The 12,644-nt window shown below is 52.8% G+C and overlaps 4 protein-coding genes across 4 annotated transcripts; 2 read left to right on the top strand and 2 right to left on the bottom strand.

Annotated features, from left to right (window-relative positions):
• Window positions 1-198: 198 nt before the first annotated feature.
• CAOG_01293 (ubiquitin family protein) lies at window positions 199-3,407 on the top strand. Its single transcript, XM_004349763.2, has 6 exons — window positions 199-916; window positions 1,085-1,609; window positions 1,697-1,856; window positions 2,034-2,182; window positions 2,284-2,775; window positions 2,861-3,407. The coding sequence occupies exons 1-6, from the start codon at window positions 326-328 to the stop codon at window positions 3,350-3,352; spliced, it is 2,409 nt and encodes an 802-aa protein (XP_004349813.1). The 5' UTR covers window positions 199-325; the 3' UTR covers window positions 3,353-3,407.
• Window positions 3,408-3,453: 46 nt separating this feature from the next.
• On the bottom strand, window positions 3,454-4,021 carry CAOG_01292 (hypothetical protein). Its single transcript, XM_004349762.2, has 3 exons — window positions 3,856-4,021; window positions 3,707-3,727; window positions 3,454-3,616 (listed from the first exon to the last, which is right to left on the bottom strand). The coding sequence occupies exons 1-3, from the start codon at window positions 3,989-3,991 to the stop codon at window positions 3,576-3,578; spliced, it is 198 nt and encodes a 65-aa protein (XP_004349812.1). The 5' UTR covers window positions 3,992-4,021; the 3' UTR covers window positions 3,454-3,575.
• A 972-nt stretch (window positions 4,022-4,993) lies between these two features.
• Window positions 4,994-7,936, top strand: CAOG_01291 (PAP/25A associated domain-containing protein). Its single transcript, XM_004349761.2, has 8 exons — window positions 4,994-6,289; window positions 6,402-6,542; window positions 6,627-6,696; window positions 6,788-6,955; window positions 7,046-7,318; window positions 7,412-7,466; window positions 7,558-7,637; window positions 7,734-7,936. The coding sequence occupies exons 1-8, from the start codon at window positions 5,044-5,046 to the stop codon at window positions 7,834-7,836; spliced, it is 2,136 nt and encodes a 711-aa protein (XP_004349811.2). The 5' UTR covers window positions 4,994-5,043; the 3' UTR covers window positions 7,837-7,936.
• Window positions 7,875-9,997, bottom strand: CAOG_01290 (heat shock protein DnaJ family protein). Its single transcript, XM_004349760.2, has 7 exons — window positions 9,693-9,997; window positions 9,086-9,300; window positions 8,846-9,000; window positions 8,626-8,758; window positions 8,395-8,532; window positions 8,077-8,281; window positions 7,875-7,992 (listed from the first exon to the last, which is right to left on the bottom strand). The coding sequence occupies exons 1-7, from the start codon at window positions 9,946-9,948 to the stop codon at window positions 7,949-7,951; spliced, it is 1,146 nt and encodes a 381-aa protein (XP_004349810.1). The 5' UTR covers window positions 9,949-9,997; the 3' UTR covers window positions 7,875-7,948.
• Window positions 9,998-12,644: the final 2,647 nt, after the last annotated feature.

Genomic DNA, 12,644 nt, shown 5'->3' with positions numbered 1-12,644 from the left:
AGTTGATGCACCATCCGCCTTGGAGTCCACTTCATGTCCGACTTTGTCTGACGTTTCCCTCCTCTGCCTCAAGCTGTACTTTCTCTCTCTCACTCTCTCTGTCAGTGTCACTGTCAGCTTAATCTGTGTGTCTGTGTGTGGGCCCCAAACACAGACAACAACTTGCTGATCCATGTCAACCTATTTTCAACCTTGAATCTTGTCATTGTTGTGTTCGTCATCCTTTGTTTGTCGTTTTCGCCTTAAAAAAGCCGTCTGTTCAGTCTTATTCAACCTACAAATCAATACACACACAAACTCAACACAAACTCCTACTCGCAGAACAATGACCTCTCTGCCAATCAAGCGCGTCACCCTGTTCAAATCGAACGTCGGGTTCTACGAGCGGGTTGGAACGGTGACGGACAACGCGCAACTCTCGCTCGCCTTCTCGCGCGCCGACCTCGGCCGCGTCGTCAAGAGCCTGACCGTGCTCGATCTCGGTGAGCAGGAGCACGGCGCGACTGCCGCCTTCGCAGACCCCGTGCCCGTGTCGAGCATCAGCTTTGACGCCAATACGACCGATTCGGAGATGCTCGGCAATCCGCTCTACCAGAAGCTCTCGCGCACCTCGATGAGCTTTGGCGGCCTGCTGTCCGAGCTGCGCGGTGTGCATGTCGAGCTTGGCCTCGAGGGCGCGGCGGATGCGCAGTCCGGCATGGTCGGTGGCGTCACTGAGGAGCGGTACACGTCAGTGGATGGCATTGAGGGCGTTCGACACCTCAGCGTTCACCTCTTCAATCCGGTCGTCGGAAGCATTGTCAACGTGCCGATGGGCAAGATCACCCGCGTGCGCATCCTCGACGACCAAGTGCGCAACGACTACCAGCAGTACCTCGACGCCATGCTGCGCCAGTCGCCCAAGGACATGAAGCAGGTCGGTCAGATTTTTGGTTGGCTGATTTTTTTTGCCGACATACCCGTTTTTGTCGCAATGGGCTGGCTTTGTGTTGTTACTCAAACGCTCACCACGCTAAAGACCTGAACCAATTGTTGTGCCAATGTGATGTGGTACCGCTGTGCTTGATTGCTGCCTCTGGAACAGGTCTCGGTCATTTGCAAGGGCAAGGGCAAGCGCACGATTCTTGCCAGCCATGTCAGCGGCGCTGTCGAGTGGCGCTCCACGTACCGCTTGCTCATCAACTCGATCAAGCCGACCGAGAAGGGCAAGGAAAAGTCAAGCCCGAGCCAGCGTTGCCACCTGCAGGCGCTCGCGCTCGTCGACAACAAGACGGACGAGGATTGGCAGGATGTGCAGCTGTCGCTCGTCTCGGGCATCATTCACGTCCTGAGCGACGATCCCTCTGGTGCCACCAAGAACGTCAAGCAGGTTCCGCGCTCCACCTATCAGCTGTTCATCAAGACGCTCACGGGCAAGACAGTCACTGTCGAGGCGTCAGCTCGGGATACCCTCGAAACAATCAAGGCCAAGATCCAGGACAAGGAGGGCATTCCTCCGGATCAGCAGCGCCTGATCTTTGCGGGCAAGCAGCTCGAGGACGGCCGCACTCTTTCGGAATACAACATCCAAAGCGAGTCGACACTGCACCTGGTTCTCCGTTTGCGTGGTGTACGGATGTTTCTGTTTTTTCGTTTCGTTGTTTTTGCCCCATCATGTTGCTTACTCTTTGGGCTGTGATGTGGATGTTCGAGACAGGACTCGGGCAGCTCAACTGGAGCCTCGTCATCCTCATCAAATGTTCCTTCCGCGTCGATGCCAGTTGAGATGGAAGATGCCGAAGCCCGCGCGTTGGGCGACACGGACTTGCAAGTGTTCAACCTGAGCGAGTCAGTCAGCATCAAGCGCTACCAGAGCGGTAAGATTCCAATTTTGCATTTTCATCATTACCACAATCGCGTGATTCGCTGACTTTTTGTGAGTTTGGTCTCGTATGATTCGCAGGTATCGTACCAATGTTCTCGCGGGAAGTCGAGTGCATGCGTGTGGTGGTGTACAACAAGCGTTTGTGAGTTTGGTCTCGTATGATTCGCAGGTATCGTACCAATGTTCTCTCGGGAAGTCGAGTGCATGCGTGTGGTGGTGTACAACAAGCGAGTTCGTGTGTCGTCGCCCATGAACGCTGTCAACTTTGTCAACTCGACCGGCCTTCCCCTGGAAGGCGGCGCAATCAGTGTGCTTGAGGTGGGTGACACTTTCTCCTGTTGGTCTGAGGTTTGTTTGTGGACCCTGGCCTCCTCACCTTCATCCATCCATCCATCCATCATTCTCTGAACAACTGACAGGACGGCAACTACATCGGTGAGGCTCTGCTCATGCAGCTCAAGCCGCAGGAACGCCAGCTGGTTTGCTTTGCCGTGGAAACGGCCATTTCTGTGTCGAGCTCGGAAGAGCACAAGGAATCCCACGTCAACCGCATTCACTTCCGCCACTCGAGCGACACCTCTGTGGATGTCAGCTCGGCCAAGGCCAACCGCCTCATGCTCGTTCACAAGGACATCAAGACCACCACGTACAAGATTCGCAACAACAGCGATCGTACCTTTGCTACCTTCTACCTGGACCACGCCCTCGATCCCAACTACATTCTCACCAGCCCTGTGGAGAAGGTGTTGAAGCAGACGGCCACTGTCCTCCACAGCCTTCCCCAGCGCATTTGCATCAGTCTCGGCCCTCGTGAGGTGTTGGAGCTTCCGGTTGTCGAGGAGAGCGATGTGGAGCGCATTGAGGTTGTCGGTTCTCGCATGACTGAGGAGGCGCTGGATCTCTACGTGAAGGTTTGTGCCATGATTCTGCCTTTGTTTGTGTGTGTGTGTGTGGGCGGAGGAAAGGAATCTCAACTCATCATTGCACAAACTGTAGGCCAAGCTCATCACCTCGGACGCTCGCAAGGATTTGCAGCACACGCTCACTCGTACGGCGTGCATCCAGGCTTTGAACGACATCCAACTGTCGCAGACCTGGCTCGACAACGCGATCAAGAATCGGTTTATCGGTTCGGACGAGCAGAAGCGGTTTGCGGAAGTGCTTGTCGTCAATCGCAAGCTGGAAGCCACCACCGCGTCCATTGCCGATGCCGAGCGGGTGGTCGAGGAGATTTTCAAAGACCAGACGCGTCTGCGCGACAACGTCAAGGCGCTCGAGAAGCTGTCTGGCTCGAGCAACAGTCTGCTTGACCGGTATCTCAAGGAGATGACGATTGGCGAAGACAGCCTGGCGTCTGCCCGCACAGTCATTGCTCGCTGCAAGAGCGAGAAGGTGGCGCTGGAGCAAGACAAGGCGAACAAGTGGAAGGAGGTGCGACGCGTTCTGACTGAGCGCCTCTCTGCGCTTCAAAAGGAAGCTGAGCTGTGATGATGCGTGAATTCTTGTTGCTTCAGTGCTGAATGAATACACAATCCCGTTCCCATCATGCTGGCTCAATTCTCACAAGCTTTAGTGAGATGGCGTCCAGAGAGGGAGAGAGAGAGAAAAAAAGAAAAAAAGAAATAGCTACATTGGATTGAATAGGCTACACACTACAAAGCTGAAGCACGGCACTAAAGAGTCCTGCGCTTTGTACAGTCCACGCTATTCATTAATGCTCGGGCCGGAGGTTGTCACGAGCGGCCTTGTAGGCTGTCAAGAAGAACAAGGTAGAGAAAAAAAAAAAAGTGAGATTGAAATAGCAAACAGCATCAAGAACGGGATTGTTCAACAAACACTTACGCGACTTGTAGTACTGGGAGGCTGAGGTGATGAACGAAAAAGTAATTGGGAGCAGAGAACAAGGACGAGTGAGCACAGATCGATCAAGACCAAAAAAAAAAAAAAAAAAAAAAAAAAAAAAAGCATCGCAAACAACCCGGGACACGTACCAGCGGGCCAGGGGAGGTTGAGGATGATGGCACCGACAACACCAAAGCCAACAACGAAGGGGCCGATGGGCTGGGCGATCTCGCCGAGGGTGGGAGTGCGCAGGCGGAACTTGGCAGCGGCGGCAGCAGCAGACATGACTGTAAGACTCTGCCAACCAGCGAAAGTAGACAAAATGAGAAGTGAGTTTGGAAGCGCTTTTTGAAACTTTTTCCTTTTTACCCCCCGAAATCGTCCCCATCGTCCCCATCACCATCACAAGGAGTTTGCATTGGCAAAAGCGAAAACCAATAGAGTTGCATTGGGGATGAAAAAACAAAAAAATCATTGATGTTGCGTTGTGGTTTTCGTGGATTGGGTTTGCGTCGCGTGTCATGCCATCGTCCAGGCAAGAAGGGAAGCGAAGGTCAAGCAGTTGGATGTGCTGCCAGTCCACGGGTGGCGAGGCCAACAGAGCGGAGCACGTCAATGCAAAGCAAAGGAAAGGAGGGAAAAAAAAAAAAAAAAAAGAGATCGCTTTTGGGTTCGTTTTGTCTCGTTGTTCGTCTGCAGACGGCCGTTCACCCGACGGAAGCCCTGAGCGCCGAAAGTAACAATGGAGATGGAACTGCACGACGTGGACAAAAGAGGAACAGCGGGGAGGGGAATGGAGGAGACTGAGGTCGCAGCCAAGCACAAGGGAGCGTGGAGCAATCCGATCACCAGCGCCCCCCCCCCTTTGCCCCCTTCCGAGTGCCATTGACGACTCTTGTGGAGGATCACGCAACGTCCCCACAGGTGGAAGGAGAAAGACGGCGGGAGAAGGACGGTTGGCTTCAATGGATTTTGCTTCAATGGCTCTGCTTCAATGGTTTGCGCTGCAATGACTGTTAACTCACAAGGAAACGACTGGACCTTCCATGCAAATCTAGTAACTCTCAATTCACGTCATTGAGAACTCCCACAGGTAGCTTGGTATCTCAAGTGGAATCGCGAGCTGTCCAAATCGTAGTCATCACCCAGCCGCCCTTCTGTCACGTCCCCATCCGCACCCCTTTCCCCCAAGCCAGCTGTGGGTGCTTTCTAACTGTAATTTCATAGAGTTGCCACTTTTCCTCCAAAAAGGCAGCACGAGCATTAAGCATAAGCAGGCTCAGTTCTGAGTTTTTCCAAGTTGTCTCTCAAAAGTCTCAAACTCCAAGCCCGATTGAATGTCTGAAAGTACTCCAACATCATCGGGTGCAACTCCAGCGCCAGTTCGAGCTCCAGCCCCAGTGACAATGATGAGCAGCACAGCAGGAAGCAGCCATGCTGCCGCAGACTCCATGACAAGTGCAAGTAGCAGTGCTCGGCAGGTCGTCGCTCCACCTGGCAAACCGAACTCGGGCAGCCGAACCGCTGTTCCGTCGCGCTCCACCGCCGCTGCATCTGCCCCACTGCCTGGCGGTGGTCTGCAGGCATCTGCGTCTGGATCTCACGCCGGTCAGAAGGGCCAGAAGCCACCGAAGAACCATCCCAAGCAGCCGCGACCGCCCAAAGCCCAGCGCGCCAACCAACAAGCAAACCAAGCGCCACGGCCGCGAACTGCTACGGCCGCTGCCATGCTGGCGGAGAATGGATCTGAGGTGGCTGCTGCATCATCGAGCAGTGACAGCCCGCCCGCCGGCACCGCAGCAGCTTCGACTGGCGCGGTTTCGCACTCAGAACCTCGCCCTTTTGGGAAGGCTGCCCGTCGCGCCAACCAGGACCAAACGTACGAAAAGCAAAAGGGGGCTGCTTCTGGGCAGATCCGACGCTTCGAAAGGGAAAAGCGTCCCGCCAAGCCAAAGCCCAGTGATGCTCTCCCCAACGCCGCTTCAACTCCAACGGATGCTGCGGACGCTCCAACCGGTGCCGTTCAATCGAGCAGCCCAAATCAGCAAGCTACATCAACCGAGCAGCTGTCTGGAGAGAAGGAGCAGTTTGCAAAGAACCTGTTGACTTGGTTTCCTACAACGTCGATTCCCATCTCTGAGCGATTGTCTCACTATGCATCTACTTCTGCTGAGGCCAATCCTCTACCTGCCATGGCATTGCAATCTGCGCCGTCCGACCTGCCGACGTTGACCGACTTGCTCTCTGCGTTACCCGCCACACCACCTCCATTGCCAGAGCCGACCGCTTCACACGTTGACGTTGTGGATCATGCCTCGGTTGCCGGGGAATCGTCGTCGTCGTCGTCGTCGTCGTCGTCATCATCATCATCATCCTCATCAGCGTCTTCCTCTGCTTCTGCCTCTGCTTCTGCCTCTGCTTCGACTTCCTTGCCCCCTCAAGACCGCGAACGCCGCCCACACTCGGCACTCGAGCATGACTTGGCAGAAATCCTTGAGCGAATCACACCCACCACGCGGGATTTCCATCGCATTGTGCTTTTACAACAGCGCGTCGAGCAATTGCTTCAACACCGTTTTCCTGGTATGTCCGGCCTGATTCACTTTGCCTCACGAAGCCAATGTTCCGACCCTGCGTAGCTTTTGCATCTAATCTCTCGTGAAATTCTCCTCTCTTTTTTTGTTCTTGGTTCTAGAGTGGGATGCTTCGATCGAAATGTTTGGCTCGTCAGTCAACTCGTTCAATCTCAGAGATGCTGACGCTGACATGTGTGTCTATGTGAACGATGCTCAGTCAAAGACTTTGGTGATTCGGCGAATTGCCAAGTATCTTCGACGTAAGTCGCATGCATCAGATCGTCCTGGTATGATTTTTTTAAAATTTGCTGTTGGCGCTCTAACCCGCTTGTCTTTGCAAACAGAACATATGACAAAAGTCGCTTGTATTGCTGGAGCCAAAGTACCCATAGTCAAGTTTTTCGATCCTGAAAGGTACAAGTTCTGACCTCCAGACACCTCGAGAGGGGAGAGCTGAGCTTGTGTTCACATCCGGCTGACAACTCACCTCTGCTCCTTGCCACAGTCAAACTTCGTGCGATCTCAGCGTGAATCAAGTGTTAGGAATTCTGAACTCTCGCATGCTTCGGACGTATGCGACGATCGATCCACGCGTCTATCGACTTGGTCGCATTGTTAAACTGTGGGCCAAAAACCGTCAAATCAACGATCCCCCGAGCGGCACGCTCAGCAGGTAACTCGATGCATCCTGACCAGGCGTTGGTTGACTCTTTTCTATCCTTTTTTCTCACTTTTGATGAATTCAATTTGTGTGGTATCCCAGCTACGCCTTTGTGATGCTGGTGCTCTACTTTTTGCAGCGGAGACCGGTGCCCGTCGTGCCTTGTCTTCAGGAAGCGTTGCCTCCTGATTTCCCCCATGGGCCTCAGCCGTACTTTGTGACGGATGACAACAGCATCAATGCCGCTTTTGTTGGCGATCTGAGCTCCATCGAGCGAGCAGGCTATGGCGCCGCGTCCCGGAATACCGAATCCTTGGCGGAGCTCGTGCTGGCGTTTTTCAACTTTTATGCATACGATTTCACGCATCACGAGCAGTAAGATATATTTTTTCGGGGTGGTGGTGGTGGTGGAGTGCCATGCTTGAACACCTTTGAGTGGGCTTACCCCGGATGATATCGTCTTGACAGAGTCATTACCATTCGAACGCTTCGTCCAGTCACTCTTGATCAAACGAGCTTTGGGGTATAGGAGATTGAGCGCTTGGATTGACTTTGTGAGTGGAGGAGTCGGGCTGCAACTGACTGTGCGCATTTTGGTACACTGTTCTTTGCAGAAAAATTCTGGTGTATTGCTCCACATCCAAGATCCGTTCGATCTATCGCATGATCTCTGCCGTGGTTTGTTTAAAAACTCGTAAGACCGCCGTGCTGTATCAAGGGGGTTGCTGCTGTTGTACGCCATTCTCCCTGACTTTTTTCCCCTCCTCCTCTTGTGCTGCTCACGTTGCAGATATGTCGGAACGATGGACGAGTTCAAGCGGGCAGCTGACTTGTTAAATCGGGGTGATTCGCTTGCGCGAGTGGTCGAGCGGTTTGAAATAACTCAGTCTTGAGGCCCATTTCCCCCCCCCCTTTTTTCGATTTTCGTTCGTTGACACTTCATCCTTAATTGTACATTCGTTAGCATTCAGCATTGAAAATATCAAAACCTGTGTAATTGCTAAACTACAATTCATCTCGCACATGACCAGACAACTGCTCCTTGAAGGCTGGGAAGAACGACGCAAGAACCCGTGCTCAAAGTGAGTGACCGCGCAAAGCTCGCAGCAACACGTTTCCCCCCGTCGACTTACCTTCTGCTTGGGTGGATGTAATGGACGAGGGAAGCACCACGGCAATCTCAACAAATAGTTTACCCCGATCAGAGGGATCGTCGTGCTTTGGCATACCCTCTTGAGGGATTTCATGAACAAATCCGGGCTGAGTCACTGCAGTTCGCTGAATCGTGATAGTTCGGCCATCCAGGTGCTTGATGCTGCGTTCAAAGCCCGTCAATGCCTGTGCGAGTACCGCGGGAGTACACACGAAACAAGTTAGCAACAGTGCCAAGCTTTGCCGAACCCCTCAAACCCCCTAACCCCCCCCAAGAGAAATGGCCAACGTGAACCCACCTCGAGCAAAGTGATTGTCTCTTTCATGTACAGGTTGTTGCCGTGGCGGCGGAAGCGCTTGTTCGGCACGGTGCGCAACGTGATGATGATATCACCAGGAGTGATGTCGGGGTGTTGATCACCTTCGCGCGGGAAAGTCTACGTGTTTTGAGGCACAGAAATGAACACAGTTTAGGCAATGCGACATCATCCCTCAAACACAAGGCAATATCAACGAACGAACGAACGTACGATGCGATGGCCGTCGGGCATGCCACGCTCAACGTCAACCGAGAGCAAGTCATCGCCGCGAACAACCTTGTGTCCCTTGCAAGTCGGGCAAGTGGAAGTGACAATCTTACCCTTACCGTTGCACTTCGGGCAGCTGTTTGTGAGTGAATTGAAAAAGAAGCAAGTGAGCAACGTGTGTCCGCATCAAACACGCACAAAATCAGTTGCACCGTGTCCATACGTCGTCTGCATTTGTTGAACAAAGCCTGGAGCAACTTGGTGCTGTGTCATCTTGACACCGCGACCTTGGCACTCGCGACACACGGTCACATCGTCTGCGTTCTTGGCGCCAGAGCCGCGGCACTTGTGGCAGAGTGTTTGACGGCTGATTTCAAGCTAGAGTATCTTCAGGTGAGCATGCAAGTTCTCAAAGCCCTGCTTCATCTCGAGATGACAGCAAATCAAAGCGCCAGGAACTTACCGCAATGCGGCGGCCAATGTACAAATCCTCCAGGGTGACCTCGAGATCCATGTTCACGTCAGGACCCTTGCGTTGCTGTTGCTGCTGACCACCGCCAAAGAAGTTTTGGAAAATGTCAAACGGGTTGTGGTGCTGGCCCTGGTTGCCCTTGAGGCCTTCAACGCCGTGCTGGTCGTAGATGCGGCGCTTCTCTGCGTCCGACAAGACCTCGTATGCTGCGCAGAACAAGCAAAAGAAAATCATCCAACAAAAGGTCAAAAACCAAAGTGCATTTGTCACGCACGACGTGAGTTAGACAATGGTGGTGCCTGGATATTGGGGGAGGGGAGAGGGTTGTATGAGGTGGCATCTCTCAAACGAGCTCAAACGCGAGCTCAGCAAGTTGAGTGTCCGCTCCACCGAATCCATGCTTGGCCCAAAACTCGACCACAATCATCATCATCATTGCGATGCACTTGTGCGTGGTGTTGCTTTGACGGGTGTGTGACAGAGTACGCCCAAGGCAAAAACGCAGAGATCGCCGTTCGTTCAATGACCGAGGGGGCGGCTTCACTCTCTTCTGCGACTGCCCTGCCAGTGCCGAGCAAAATGCAAAGAAAGCGAGTACCTTCAGCAACCTCCTTGAACTTGCGCTCGGCCTCGGCGTCGCCCGGGTTGCGATCCGGATGCAGCTTCTTGGCGAGGTCGCGGTACGCGCGGCGGATTTCGCGGTCGTCTGCGTCGCGCTTGATCCCGAGCACGGCGTAATAGTCGGGTCCGGGCGGGGCAGCAAGAGCGCCGCGAACGCCCTGCAACTCGTCGCCGAGCGCGACGGCAAGCAGAAGCAGCGCGGCAATGCTCAGCAGCGCAGTGCTAACTCGCATTTGGTGAAAGTGGGAATGAGCCACGTTCAGTTTTGGGGAAGCACCGATTGACAGCAGCAAGCAATAGAATAGTAAGAGTAAGAGTATAGGGTTAAAATGCTCAAAAACCACGGAGAAAGGAGCGGGAGCATGGACATGGGTGTAAGGAGCTTGGAGACACAAAATTGGCAGAGAGCCATGTCTGGTCATATGACATAGCATTAGCGAGCCTGTATGCTCGTGCACTACAGGCCTTGGGAAATTTATATCCATTGGAGAAGGGCGGGAGGAGACAGGGAAGCGACGATGTCGGTTTGTGGTTAGTTCGGTTCTCCAGCGGTTTCAAAGTTGGTTCCGCGAACGGCTGACGCGCCGAGGCGCGTCTAGAAATGCCTGTGGGTCGCAACTAGCAACCTGAAATAGCCAAACCAACAACATGACATAGCGAGTGTGTCGCGGCGGGGAGGTGATCAGTGTGAAGCATAAAGCTTCGTCCGAAAGTCAATTCGAGTTGCGGTTCCAGTGATTCGCGAGGGTTCCATGAAGCGGACAAACGCAACTGCGTGTCCAGAAGGTGCTTGTGGGACGCGCAGCATGAACCAAGCTGAAACAGACAACAGCAAATGACTCGTCATCGAAATGACGCGGAGAGGAGGGGGGGGGGAGAAATGTTGGTGAAGAGGGCTGGAAGGTATTACCAGGAGTCGTCCCAAATTGCAATGCAATTTTTCAACCAACAAAAGAAGACTCGGAAGCACCGATTGACAGCAGCAAGCAATAGAATAGTAAGAGTAAGAGTATAGGGTTATGTAGAAGTACAATGAGGGAGGAGGTGGAGGAGTGAGGTGGAAAGCAAGCGAAACGACGGTCGTTCTCAGAATTCCGGTTTCCAGGCTATCTCAAACCGACTAGCCATCTACGACCACCAGTACAATGCTCCTGAAATGTATGTTGAAGCTCACGCGATCTGGATGTGGTGGCCATGAAACAGAGAGAGAGAGAGAGAGAGAGAGAGAGAGACAGAGAGACAGCGAGGCAGAGGGAAAGAAAGAGAGATACGAGTAATGGGTTGATGATGAGAGTGATGATAGGGAAACAAGAGACTTCACTTATACAAAGCGACGAGTGAACACACTCCAAATACAGATACACATCAATCCATAACATATTTACCGCCACTTCCTAATCGAGCACCCGTCATTTCGCATTTTCAATGTAATTTCGCGTTTTTCTTTCAACCGTTTTTTTTTTTCTCGTTTTTGGTTTTTCTCGTTTTTTTTTTTTTTTTTGTGGCTTTCAACTTTGTCGCTCGGCGTTGAACAATCAAGTCGCTTGTGCGAATCTGCGCGGCGTGCGGACGACGACGACTTCCCAAGCAATAGAGAAACAACATGCCGACACACCTTGCTCACGAGCGAGTGCGCGTTCGATGGCTCGGCGATCTGCAAGCAGCAGCAGGACTTGGGACGTGAAAAAAAAAAAGAAGAAAAAAAAGAAGGAAAAAGCGCGCCAAAAAACTGAACAAAAAAAAGTTGTGCAGCGCGCCAACCAACTGCCCTCCCGCTCAAGCATGTCGGAGCATCTGCCGGCCGAACTCAGTGCGCGGATGTATTACGTGTTGATCCAGTGTTGCTTCTGGGTGCAGCTCAGCGCAGCTCGACCACCCGGAAGTCGGCACGGAGCAAAAAAGGGTCGGGCAGTGCTTTTTTCAATCCGCGAAAATTTCAAAAAAGCTGGAAAACGAGCCCGCGTTTTTTTCCCCTTTCTCCTTGATCTCCCGCCAAACCCGTGTGGCTGCCTGCGAACGAGCGCCCTGTTGCGCCGGGGTGCATCCTGGCAAGCAGATGAATGTTGCTGCTCGAACGCGGGCGATCGTCTCCCGCACGCAGTCCGCAGTCTGTGCACTTTGGAACAAAGAATAAGAAGAAGAAGAAGAAGAAGAAGAAGAAGAAGAAGGAAAAAAAAAAAAAAGGAGAAAAAGGAGAAAAAGGAGAAAAAAAGGCGCCAAAATCAAAGACTTTTTGTTTTTTTGTCTATATTTAAACTTGGCGTCTTGTTGTTGGTTGTTTATTTTTGGTATTTATTTGACAGTTTCCGCATTTAGTCATGTATTTACCGCCAAATACGATTGTCCTCCGCATGTTGTGCCGTGTTTCGATATCGACAAGCAATGCACAAACGAGCGAGAGCGCCCGCAAAGAACAAAAGTCGTCCTTTTTCTATTTTCTTTTTTGATTGAACCTTCAAAACTCTACAACTGAGAAGCAAGCACTTTGGCTTGATGGTTTCCTCCTCCTCCCCTCCCCCACGCTCACATCCGCTCAATCCTGCACAACATTCTCGCTTGCTTGCTTTCATTACTGTGGATTCTGTTTTTGACGGTTTTCTGATATGCGCGGGAAAACTCAACTGCAAATCGATTTCCTCTCCATATTTCCTGCAGCCGACCATCCAAGTAGTCAATATGTCTACCACTGCTGCTGCCACCAAGCCCAAGGCCACCAAGAAGGCCGCCGCTGATAAGCCCGCCAAGGCTGCTGGCTCCACTGCCGCCGCTGCCGCTGCCGGTGCTGCCCACCCCAAGTACGACATCATGGTCAAGGAGGCCATCACCAAGCTGAAGGACCGCGACGGCTCCTCCCGCCAGGCGATTGTCAAGCACATTGAGGCCCAGTACCAGACCGGCGAGCACACCACCAAGTATGTCACCAACGCCG

The sequence above is a fragment of the Capsaspora owczarzaki genome (genome assembly GCF_000151315.2).
Source record: "Capsaspora owczarzaki ATCC 30864 unplaced genomic scaffold supercont2.2, whole genome shotgun sequence".
NCBI lineage: Eukaryota > Filasterea > Ministeriida > Capsasporidae > Capsaspora > Capsaspora owczarzaki.
Note: the sequence above shows the minus strand (reverse complement) of the source record. Positions and strands in the feature narration are given on the sequence as shown.

What these genes read in the sequence shown, in the direction of transcription:
- CAOG_01293 (XM_004349763.2), top strand. Translation starts at nt 326, where the DNA reads ATGACCTCTCTGCCAATCAAGCGCGTCACCCTGTTCAAATCGAACGTC. An exon ending in CGCCCAAGGACATGAAGCAG is followed by an intron (nt 917 to 1,084) that starts GTCGGTCAGATT and finishes CCTCTGGAACAG; the next exon opens with GTCTCGGTCATTTGCAAGGG. An exon ending in GCGCAATCAGTGTGCTTGAG is followed by an intron (nt 2,183 to 2,283) that starts GTGGGTGACACT and finishes AACAACTGACAG; the next exon opens with GACGGCAACTACATCGGTGA.
- CAOG_01292 (XM_004349762.2), bottom strand. Translation starts at nt 3,991, where the DNA reads ATGTCTGCTGCTGCCGCCGCTGCCAAGTTCCGCCTGCGCACTCCCACC. An exon ending in CAACCTCCCCTGGCCCGCTG is followed by an intron (nt 3,728 to 3,855) that starts GTACGTGTCCCG and finishes TCATCACCTCAG; the next exon opens with CCTCCCAGTACTACAAGTCG. An exon ending in CTCCCAGTACTACAAGTCGC is followed by an intron (nt 3,617 to 3,706) that starts GTAAGTGTTTGT and finishes TCTTCTTGACAG; the next exon opens with CCTACAAGGCCGCTCGTGAC.
- CAOG_01291 (XM_004349761.2), top strand. Translation starts at nt 5,044, where the DNA reads ATGTCTGAAAGTACTCCAACATCATCGGGTGCAACTCCAGCGCCAGTT. An exon ending in AAGTTTTTCGATCCTGAAAG is followed by an intron (nt 6,697 to 6,787) that starts GTACAAGTTCTG and finishes TCCTTGCCACAG; the next exon opens with TCAAACTTCGTGCGATCTCA. An exon ending in CGTGGTTTGTTTAAAAACTC is followed by an intron (nt 7,638 to 7,733) that starts GTAAGACCGCCG and finishes CTCACGTTGCAG; the next exon opens with ATATGTCGGAACGATGGACG.
- CAOG_01290 (XM_004349760.2), bottom strand. Translation starts at nt 9,948, where the DNA reads ATGCGAGTTAGCACTGCGCTGCTGAGCATTGCCGCGCTGCTTCTGCTT. An exon ending in GTTCAACAAATGCAGACGAC is followed by an intron (nt 8,759 to 8,845) that starts GTATGGACACGG and finishes ACTCACAAACAG; the next exon opens with CTGCCCGAAGTGCAACGGTA. An exon ending in AGACAATCACTTTGCTCGAG is followed by an intron (nt 8,282 to 8,394) that starts GTGGGTTCACGT and finishes GTACTCGCACAG; the next exon opens with GCATTGACGGGCTTTGAACG.